The following is an 11,375-nucleotide window of genomic DNA, read 5'->3' on the forward strand; positions in this document are numbered from 1 at the left end:
CGTACGCGAAGCTGCTGCGCTTGTTACGAGAACAGCCCAGCCAGCAAAAAATCCGAAAACGGGAAGAAAAGTGAATGAAACGCGGATTAGGTCTACAAAAGGACCGAAAATGGTTGTGAAAAGGGTAAGTTTTCAGCAATTTTTCTGAAAATTTTCTGATTCAATTTTTCGTTGACAAAACGTACAGGGGAACTATGCTTAAGAGCGAAATGAGCTGCTGAAGGTAATTTTAATAAAAATCAAAATTTTTTGATTTTCTGGCCGCCATGTTGAAGTTTAATCAAATCGTTGCGTTGTGTATGGAAAGTTTAAAGAATTTGCCCGCACCACTAGTATACTCTAGCCACTAGCGGTACCCAGGCATACGATTTCGGCACCCACTTTGGGAAGGCCTGCTCTAGTATATACCTTATCTGATGAATGTAACACGGGGCTTTCATATAAAAAATGGTGGTGGGTCCACGGGAGACTCGACGGGGGTCTACGTTGGCGTGAAAAAAATATGGGGGTCCACGAGTTGTAAGTGGGGTCCACGAAAATTTGTCTGGTTTCGATAGTAAAGAACCAAACTGGTTGCATTACATTAATTAATTAATTGGTTGGTTTACATTAATTTTTTTGAGTATTGTGCTCTTGACGCACTGCTACACTTACCGTCGCTTTGTGTCTTCATACGTGGGGAAGCCTTAAATTCCACCTGCAGACTAAAAAGGAGCCTCACTCAAAAAAAATGCTGGCGACAGAGATTTAAGCACTTGTGTCTTTTCAATGCTACAGGATAGTACGCCACCATAACCTTTGGTGAAGAGATTCTATAATATTGAGTAGGGATGTGCCGGATAGAGATTTCCGGTTTCGGATATCCGATCGGATATCCGGTAGACTGCTGCCCTTAATAAATTTTACAATATTGTTATATTAGGTTTTCTTTTGTTTAGCTAGATTATCTGCTTTTTCGAGCTGAACTATCCAATACGTAATTAAGAATACATATTTCTGAAATCCAAGTTATGATATAATCCTGTTTTAAAAAGATAACTTTTCTGTCTGCCACCCGGATTTATCGTTTATTTTTGGAAAATAGAGGAGAAACGTCAAAGACAAAAGATAAACAACAATGAACGCCGCTAAGAAAAAACGCGTGATTGATTTTTTAAATTTAAAATGTGATGAAAATCGAACTAATGTGCATGGTTACATATCTTTTTGCTTTCCGAAACGCCCCGTAAGGCTTCATTGTTGCAATATTTTCTGACACACGTTTCAAAACTCCATTTCTTTTCTGACATCAATAAATCTAAAAACTGGGTAGATGGTGAACTAAATAATTCGAAAATATAAATTAGTTAGCATAGGGAAACCTGCTGAATTATATGAAAAACGTCGAATTCTAGTGAAATCTTCTATTGAAGAGCGAAAGCAGGATATTTGGTAATGCTTTGAGGAAATCGCCAACGGCTTTGATACTAATTCCAGCTTTTCTAGTGATGTGGGTAGCCAAACGATGGAGAAATATTTACAGCTGCCCCTTATACCCAGACAAGAAGATCCTTTAATTTGGTGGAATCATAGACGGCTGTTGTTGTTGTTGTAATTATTGTAGCGGCTACAACAACCCCGCCCAGATCGGCTAGTATCTCAGTCGTTGTCGTAAATTTCAACTAACGGAAGGCCCAAGAAGCGTGCAGCCTCTATACGGTCTGTCCATAGGGACAATGGAGTTAGTTTTGTGAGGTTTTCCGGGCATACGAGGAGATCTGTAGAGTCGTGGGGTGTCTCTCCGCATGCCGGACACTCATTTGGCACATCTGCATCTAATATGCTCAGGTATGAGTTCAACCTGCTGCAGTAGCCAGAGCGAAGTTGGGCTATCGTGGTCCGAGTCTCCCGAGGCAGACGAAGCTCCGTCTCTTCTACGTCAGGTAGTTGTGTGCCCAGACGGCATTCGCAGGTCTCGAGTTTACGTAACTTGAGACTGACTCCCTGTGAATGCCGCTCAGGGCCTGCCCATATGCTGACGGCTCCAGAGGTTGCTTTGTGAACCTCTGGACTTCGTCCATCAGACGGCCGCTGTAATGTAGCGGTTAGCAGTGCGCGCCAACATTCCGCAGGCCTGGGTTCAAGCCCGGTTCAGCGCAACATAAAAAACAAACAAAAAAGTTTTTTCCTAATCGCCGTTCGGAGTCGGCGTAAAACTGTAGTTCCCTCCCCTTGTTTGATAACATCAATGCGCTCCCACAAATCAGAGGAGAAGCCCGGCCAAACACTAACAAATGTATAAGCACCAATTCCATTATTATTATAGTCGCAAAGAATTTCCAAATTTGTTTACTTTGGAAATGAATTATCTCTGCGAACCACCTTCCGCAGTGAACTCAAAAAGAGTGTTTAGTGCATCGGGTAGCATTTAGGTTGAAAATAGAAATGGGTTCTTGACCGACAATGCGGAAATGCTTCTTTCCATAAAGAAAAATATATAAATTTTTAACTCTATTACTAATTAGATACTATTAAATTTGATTATAAAAATGTAAAAAAAAATCTGAACTAGATTTTTAAATAAGATCTGCTTCATTTGGAATTTGGCAGCACTATACATAGCATAACTTTGTTATCGACTACTCGATCAGCTGTATATTTAGTGCGCTGATTTTGCTATCGTTGTTTTTTATTACACTTAATTTTCATATGCGTAACTTTAAAAATAAATGATGTGGAGAGCAAAGAACTTCAGCAAAGAAAATTGATTTTGGACTCCACACATCTCCCAATGTCGGTTAGTAAAATTGCTGAAAATTGGAAGGTCGACGGTACAAAATGTATTGTTAAATATCAAGAAAAAATGCAGCATTGAGAGAAAGGCGGAATCTGGCGGAAAATCAGGCACTTATAAATAAGATAGTGGAGAAGGATGTTCCAAGGACTTTGAAAAGGAATCCGAATCTCTCTGAACGTGTTGTTGCACCTGGAGTATTGTTCTGAGAGCCTGTATTGTTTTGACCTGATTTGGCAACAGGCCGTTGTGCAAAAAAGCGCAACAGTTTTATACACAAAATGGAATCAACATTGTACTAAAAGAGGCCGATCCTCCGAATTGTACAGAGCTCCAAACAATCGAGCGTTATTGGGCCTATATGAAATCAAAATTAAAAGTAAACAAAATGCACACCTTTAAGAATAACGCAGTTCCGCAGAATGTGGCGAAAACAGGCTCAATCGATCAACGAAAGGGATGTCCAAGTATTAATGGCGGGTGTCATCTCTAAAGTACGGGTATTTTGGCGTGGAAACTAATTCTAATAATATTTGTAAATCTTTCATCTAAATAGAAATAAAAGAAGGTTATAAAAAAGTTTGGACTGAATTTTTTATATATTTATATATATTTATATATTTAAATTAGTTTTTTTGTTACTTAGTTCCTGCCAGATTTCAACTGAAGCAGATCTTTGAATCTTCTATAATCAAAATCCGGAAATCCGGCCGGATACTGGCCAGTATAGTCGGATATCAGAAAAAAGGCCGGCTAAGCCGGATTCCGGATATCTACCGGATACCCGGCACACCCCTAATGTTGAGTTCCCTGAGGCTGTATGCTGGTTTAATTCCAGTACTGTACCCGGACTCACACATTGTGGAATCGTCACTGATGGCTACAAAACTGATTCTGGGTCAGGATCTGGAGTGTTTTTCTACGTTAAATTGGATAAGCTTCCATCTTCCAGGCTGAGGTATTCGCAAACCTCAAAGCCATGGACTAAGTGGTGGAAAATAGGTGGAGGAGTTTACGTGTCTGCAGTGACAGCCAAGCTGCCCTGAATACATTGGCCAGCCCTCTATCTAAGTACTTCCAAACGAGTTCGGCAATGCAAGTCTCGACTAAATTATGTTGGTAAACATAACGATCTTGCTTTACTCTGGGTGCCAGGCCATTACCTGGTAATGAGACATCTGATCATTTGGCCACAATTGGTTTAGACCAGGCATTCCACGATCCGCAACCAGTTACAGCACTCCCAACTTTGGGCTTCGACGTCCCCATCAGAAACTGGGCGAATACTTCGCAAAGCAATGACTAGGAGGCATCGAGGGAATCTCAGAAGATATATCTCGTTTTTTGCTCTCACTGAGTAGGCGTGGACCGTAGACAACTTGTTGGACTGCTTTTTCTCTCTCTTTTTTCTATTGTCAGTTTCTAAATTTAGAGTTTGGCGTAAAAAGTTTTGCGGTNTTCTAAAATAAATGCATTTTTTGATTGTTCTTCGTATTTTCTGTCTTTTTTAGTGCCTTGTTTTTCCTTTTTTTGCCTACCTAGTGCTTTTTCCTGCCTTTTTCGCTATTTTTAACCGACTTCCAAAAAAAGAGGAGGTTGTTATCAGTTCGTCGGAATATTTTTTGTTTGTTTTTTTTTATGTATGTTACCGCATAACTTTGGACCACGTCAACCAATAATTCTTTTTGTAATGGAAAGGTAGTGTCTCAGAGGTGGTCCCATACTAATTTGGTTTAGATCCGATCATTGAATCATGAAATATATGTATATATATACATATTTTTTTTAAGTCGGTTTTTTTGCTAAAAATTACTTGTATTTTGCCTTGTTTGCCCTTTTGCAATACCTAGTGCCTTTTCCTGCCTTTTTCGCTACTTTATTTTGCATTTTTTTGCCTTTTTTGCAATACCTAGTGCCTTTTCCTGCCTTTTTCGCTATTTTATTTTGCCTTTTCCACACTATTTCGTTATTTTATTTTGCCGTTTTTATAGGTTTTTAGGTCCTAAAAATCCGTTCCCTGGTAATCACATTATTTTAATAAATAGAGCACATGAAAATATTTTATTTTTATTTTTACCACTCCGAATTTAGTTTTGGAACTCACTCGCGATGCAAATTAAAATCGTTGGATACAATCTTCATATTTTTTGACGAGCTTTGGGAATACATATGTTAGAAATGTTGCAGCAGGGGGTACACCGAAACCAGTAAAGTTTTGAAAGTAGTCTACGAGAGAAAAAAAGTTTGGGAACCTCTAATTTAGTTTCTGCATTACCTGCATACAAATAAAACTTTTAAAAGGAAAACAACGAGGATTATTTTCGTTTTGTCCAATTAACCAATTTTTGTACTACTCTTTCTAGATTCCTTGAAGTATTTACGAAACTAGTGAACTACCCGGAATTAGAGTACTTTAGGAACTAGTTTTCTACCGACCAAAACTTAGCTTTTTTGGTAACAAGTGGTAATTTTGGAATATTGCGCATGCATTTGCCTTTAGTTCCAAATATACAAAGTATTACCAGAAAAGTTTTCGTTTATGTATTTGTTGTTGTGTTTTTTTTTTAAATTTTCAAATCAATTCTTGTCCAATATAAAATTCTTGTCCAAGATGCATACATATGTATGAGATCACATATGCACTTTTTTAATAATTTATGTATTTACATATTTTAATTTTTTAATTTTAGGTTTGACGTTTAAGATTTTCTAAACTTTTAAAGGATCAGTCGCAAATTACTGCATTTACTGCCTCGGTTCCACCCAAATATACATACATAGTACTACTTATACATACATTAATACAGACTTCGATACAACAGAGGCTAGTGCATCATTACAGCACGCCATGGATGCGTCCAGTAATAATATGAAAGTAAGCAATTGGGAAAAATTCAAATTGTTGTTGTGGAAAAACTGGAATCTACAATGGAACCATAAAATCGAACTAGGCGTGGAACTATTGCTGCCAGCGGTCTTCTCTCTGCTGTTGGTATTGGTGCGGGTGTTGGTGGAGGTGGACTCGATGGATATTACCACTTATCCACCATTAAATATCTCGAATTTGGACTTGTTCAAGTAAGCACTTAATAAAATATAATGAATGGAAGTTTTTGAGTGCTATGTACATATGTATGTAAACGCATACATATGTGTATGTACCTTAGGTTAATCCACAGGAAAATCATATTTTAGGAATTTTCCTTCTCCCACCATCCAGAATTGTATAAAACGGTAAGAACAGAAAACCGTATTTTTTACATTTGGAAATCGTTTAATATTTAAGGGTGATGCCGGGCTTCGAAGTTTTCCGTGTATTTTACATGGGAAAATAATTTTTTTTCGTAGAATTGCTATAAAATCGTTAAAAGTAAATATTTTTTGATTTATTTTGGAACGAATTTGCGTCATCCCTTATTTAAAAAAATAGGGACTTGGAAAGCGGTTTAAAAATTGGTTAAAAATAATAAAAACAATTAATTTTTTTGTTGCATAATTTGCCGTTTGGCTTGTTTTGTGCATTAAAACTGTTTTTGATTTTGTCGTTTAATTGTTTTTTGTTTAAACAGCCTTATTTAAAAAAAAAAATAGGGACCTGGAAAGCGGTTTAAAAATCGGTTTAAAATAATAAAAACAACTACTTTTTTTGTTGCATAATTTGCCGTTTGGCTTGTTTTGTGCTTTAATACTATTTTTGATTTTGTCGTTTAATTGTTTTTTGTTTAAACAGCCTTATTTAAAAAAAAATAGGGACTTGGAAAGCGGTTTAAAAATTGGTTAAAAATAATAAAAACAATTAATTTTTTTGTTGCATAATTTGCCGTTTGGCTTGCTTTGTGCATTAAAACTGGTTTTGATTTTTTCGTGTAATTGGTTTTTATTTAAACAGCCTTATTTAAAAAAAAATTGGGACTTGGAAAGCGGTTTAAAAATTGGTTAAAAATAATAAAAATAATTTATTTTTTTGTTGCATAATTTGCCGTTTGGCTTGCTTTGTGCATTAAAACTGGTTTTGATTTTTTCGTGTAATTGGTTTTTATTTAAACAGCCTTATTTAAAAAAAAATAGGGACTTGGAAAGCGGTTTAAAAATTGGTTAAAAATAATAAAAATAATTTATTTTTTGTTTTTAAATTTGCTGTTGGGCTTGTTTTGTGCATTAAAACTGTTTTTGATTTTGTCGTTTAATGGTTTTTTGTTGAAACAGCCTTATTAAAATAAAAAATACGGACTTGGAAAGCGGTTTAAAAATTGGTTAAAAATAATAAAAATAATTAATTTTTTTGTTGCATAATTTGTCGTTTGAATTGTTTTGTGCATTAAAACTGTTTTTGATTTTGTCGTTTGATTGTGATAAGAAAGCTTCTTAATTTTTTGAATTTTAACCATGGCGATTGTTGTTTGTTTAAATTTCAAAGTGGTACATAAAGAAACCGGGTTTGCTTTTCTATTATATTATTATCCTTTTCTTCTAAAAATTATTGAACATTGAAAAAAAAAGAAATTGAAATTTTTGAATTTTTTTTTTTCAAAGGTAAACTAGCTCATCTTAGAACGGCAAAAAACGGCAAATTTTGACATAAAGCCTAGTCGTTTATCTTTGAGTTTGGAGGGGTGCTTCGCTAACTTTATATAAAGTTAGCAAAACACCTTATATCTAAAAAAAAATACCAGAGCGACAAAATTATTTTTTCCACAACTAATTAACGGCAAAAAAACGGCAAATTTATGGGTATATGCGAAATTTTTTGCTTGATGTTGTTTCGCTAACTTTATACACATTACGAAAACCTATTGTTTAAAAGGGATGCAATATTTGGAATAACCACTAGACTAAATGCACTAAGCCAAAAGAAGACTACATATCGATGGTCCTCTGCAATAACGACACAATTAAAGATTCAAAAAATAAAAATTGTTACTACTGTTAAGTCGCTCTTGTATCTTACCCTTGTCTAATCCATTTCCAATCCTAACTAAAATAAGCAGTAAGGATTTCTAAAGTAATTACTAAAGGTTAGACATGGATTCGAGAAGGATTCGAGGCATGAGCCACTTAACAATAGTAACAGTTTTTATTTTTTGAATTTTGAATTGTGTCGTTATTGCACAGGACCAGCGATATGCTGAGAAACTAAACCATTTTTTACTTAAAAAAATTGGTCTTAAAAAGTCACTGACTTATCAAACTACCTTCGCACTTACATAACGTCGCTTAAAATACAAAACCGATTATCGTCGTTCTGCAAAACCGCGTTACTGACATTTTTTGTCAAAAATTGGATTTGCTCAATGAAGCTCTTGGGTCAAGCCATATCCATTCGTCCTGAAATATACTAGCCAGAAATTCGATTGCTTTATAAAAGAGAGAACTATTTTTAAACATGAGTGTTTTTACTCTCTACAAAATTATTTATGCAACCTTACATACGGTGTCAGGTAACGAGATCAACGGAAATAAGGTCAATTGACTTTATTTCCCACCCTGGTGCGAAATAAAGTCAATTGACATTATTATCTTTTCAAAAGCGAAATAAAGTCAACAAAAATTTGGAAATAAAGTAATTGACGCTATTTCCTCATTTAAATGGAAATAGCGTCAACAATGCTTAAAGTATGTCGATTCATAGAAAAAAATGTTGTTCTTACAATAAACATTGCCCCGTAATTCTTGTTTTTTAATAGATGAAAAAGGTTATTGCCAAATCTTCAGTTTGCTATTAATCCACACACAATTGATTTTATTAAAAAATTTAAAATTACGAATAGTAAAAACACGATGCGAAAAAAACCAAACGCAAAACGCAGCTGGAATACGAGAAATGTTTGAAGAAAGAGTGTAGAAATGATCCACAACTTGCAAAACATGTTTCGTTTCCACAAAAATAAAGCGAACACTATTAAATTGAAGAAACAGTTCATGTCCAAAAACCCCGGAGGAACACTGAAGAAATTCTGTGTTTAAAATTAGCATATTTTGAACGAATTCGGAATGTCTAAGGTGGAAAAGAAAACAACCTTTCTACAAGGAAGCAATTATAGAAAAGGAATTTTCTTACACTGTATTCATGTCTCCGCCAGCGATTTGTGACGACATCATTTAAAAGCACCGAAGGAGAACGACGACACTATTTATTAGATGGCACATTCAAGCCAATGTGCCAAAATGCGGGTATAAACAATTATAGATTATTTAATATCGGAACCGAGATCATGTAAGTTAATTGATTGGTTTTTACACACTTCTGAAACACAAATTATATGCCTTTTTACTGCAGACAAGTTGTTGCCAAACACCGCAGAAATCTTACAAATATAAAAATGTGAAATATAGAGGGTTNAGCACCGAAGGAGAACGACGACACTATTTATTAGATGGCACATTCAAGCCAATGTGCCAAAATGCGGGCCGCCGCGAAGCTAAGTAAATTTCATGTTTGGAAGAGCAATAATGTCAATGGATTTTATTTTAATANAAACCATCTGGGACTTATTACCTGTCATCACTGATATTACTTCTGATTTCGTCGGCGTAGCGTGGCGTGGTGTGGCGCTCCGGTCGCGTGGGGTACGCGGACCGCCGCGAAGCTAAGTAAATTTCATGTTTGGAAGAGCAATAATGTCAATGGATTTTATTTTAATAATGTCAATGGATGTCAATGGATTTTCAATTGACCTTATTTCCGTTGATCTTATTACCACTCACCCTCACATGGGCGGTTTTGCGTTACATATCTTGATACGCGGCTTTGTACTTTAAACGACGATATGCATATATTAGGACATTTGAAAGAACAATTTTGTTCAAAAATGTTATAAATATTTTTACTTAACCATTATTAGAATAACATCTTTTACTGCAAAATTGGCCCAACAACAGCAACTTTTCCGAAATGTCCACAATTAAATATGTATATGGTCAAAATTTTTCTCTTTAACGTTACAGTCGCACGTATATTTCTGTTTATATTTCTGAAACGTTGTGTAAAAACCGAACGTTTTTCATATACTCTGATAACAATCCCCAAAAGCTACATTTTATATACAGATATTTCTATCTTTTGTTGCTTTAAAGATAAATGTGTTTTTTGGAAGTCATTTTTGGAGTAACATCACTCGTAAGGAAAACATGGCGAATCCTGCAAAGTTAAAAATTAAACTAAAGTATTTTAATAAAGATCAAGGTCCAAAGAAACTATAAAAATATTAACTTTTGAATAGTACACGTTTATAACAAATCTATAAACCGAAATATGTAGTCTTTAACGTTACTTACCATACTTGACTATATTTTCCCTCCATTTTGATCGTGATTGTGAGGCACAAGAGAAATGAACGTTTCTAGATGCCTTAAGATGTATATCAAAAAAATATATCAAGAGTTGACGGGCTAGTTGAAGAAATATTTTCCAAAATTTTGACCATATACATAAATATGCACATACATATGTATGTACATATGTACATATGTAGGTGTATGTAAGCATACAAATTTGGGATTTTGAAATTATAAAACTAGGAGCAAAAATGTTTTAAGTTTTCGATAAGAGAAATTAGCAATATAATTATTATTTTATTTTAGAGGCTATTTCTAAGAGGTGCATGATTGTTATTTAAATTGAAGTAGAATAAATAAAAATCTAATGTTCTGGAAAATAAATACCGTAAATATAAAATTTCGGCTAGTAGTAAAATCTGCCAGTTTGTGAGCGGAACTTAGTACAGAGGAGTCGCATTTTCGCAAGTGTGACCACAAGACCGACTCCTAATTAATAGACACATTTTTATAAAGCGCAAGCACATGTGTGTGAGCCGATTTTAGTACTCATGTGCTCATGCACATGCACATAATATATTTTTAAAAGAAACTTTTTTATAAAACTTTGTTTTTTATAACACAATTCAATGAAAAGTAATATGTTGTTTGTTTTTTATGACAGAAAACATATTCAAAGGTTATTTTAAGCAAGGCGAATTAATATAAGGTGATAGCAGGAGTACAAAAACAAAAATTTACATGTATTTTGTTTTTGCTTTGGCGGCATAAACTGTCAAAATCTGTAAGAGTCTGTGTAGAAATTCAAACAAAATTATTCAATTTGATATCAGAAGCCATGCGGCGAAACACATCCACAAAATCAGCTGAGCTAGTAATACCACCTTATATAAATTCGCCTTCATTACAACGCTTTTATCAACTTGCAATGTTGTGTGTCCAGAAACTTTCAATGTTGTGGATCCAGAAACTTTCAATGTTGTGTGTCCGACACCATAAAAGCTTTGCTTTGAAAAGTTCATATAAAAAAGCATAGTGCATAGGGCGACATCTGTAGTGAATAGGGCGAGGTAGATGACATCTAGATGTCGCCCTATGTACTACGTTTGCTACAGCGGAAATAGACGACACGCCATTTCTTTAAATAAAATTAATTGGTGCTCGTTTGTATGTACATACATATGTAAATGCATGTGTGTGCACCTTTCTATTAATATCGTTGAATTATTTTAATATCTATTGCAAAATTTTATTCAGACAGGACTAAAAAGTAGAAAATAAATAATATAAAAAAAACTTTTTAATATACAACGCTTTTATAAATGGA

The 11,375-nt window shown here is 34.7% G+C and overlaps 1 protein-coding gene across 5 annotated transcripts in view; it reads left to right on the forward strand.

Moving 5' to 3' along the window:
* Positions 1 to 5,449: 5,449 nt before the first annotated feature.
* Positions 5,450 to 11,375, forward strand: part of Abca3 (ATP binding cassette subfamily A member 3) — a 50,021-nt gene continuing 44,095 nt past the window's right edge. For 3 of the 5 annotated variants that reach the window (XM_017609842.1, XM_017609844.1, XM_017609841.1), the window contains exons 1-2: positions 5,459 to 5,530; positions 5,562 to 5,851. In XM_017609842.1, coding sequence (XP_017465331.1) covers positions 5,622 to 5,851 — 230 coding nt within the window. In that variant the 5' untranslated portion in view covers positions 5,459 to 5,530; positions 5,562 to 5,621. Of the gene's footprint in view, positions 5,852 to 11,375 lie in introns of all 5 variants that reach the window. The other 2 variants (XM_017609840.1, XM_017609843.1) reach the window with 2 other exon arrangements.

Source organism: Rhagoletis zephyria, unplaced genomic scaffold (genome assembly GCF_001687245.7).
Source record: "Rhagoletis zephyria isolate East Lansing unplaced genomic scaffold, Rhagoletis_zephyria_1.1 Rzeph_scaffold_00259, whole genome shotgun sequence".
NCBI lineage: Eukaryota > Metazoa > Arthropoda > Insecta > Diptera > Tephritidae > Rhagoletis > Rhagoletis zephyria.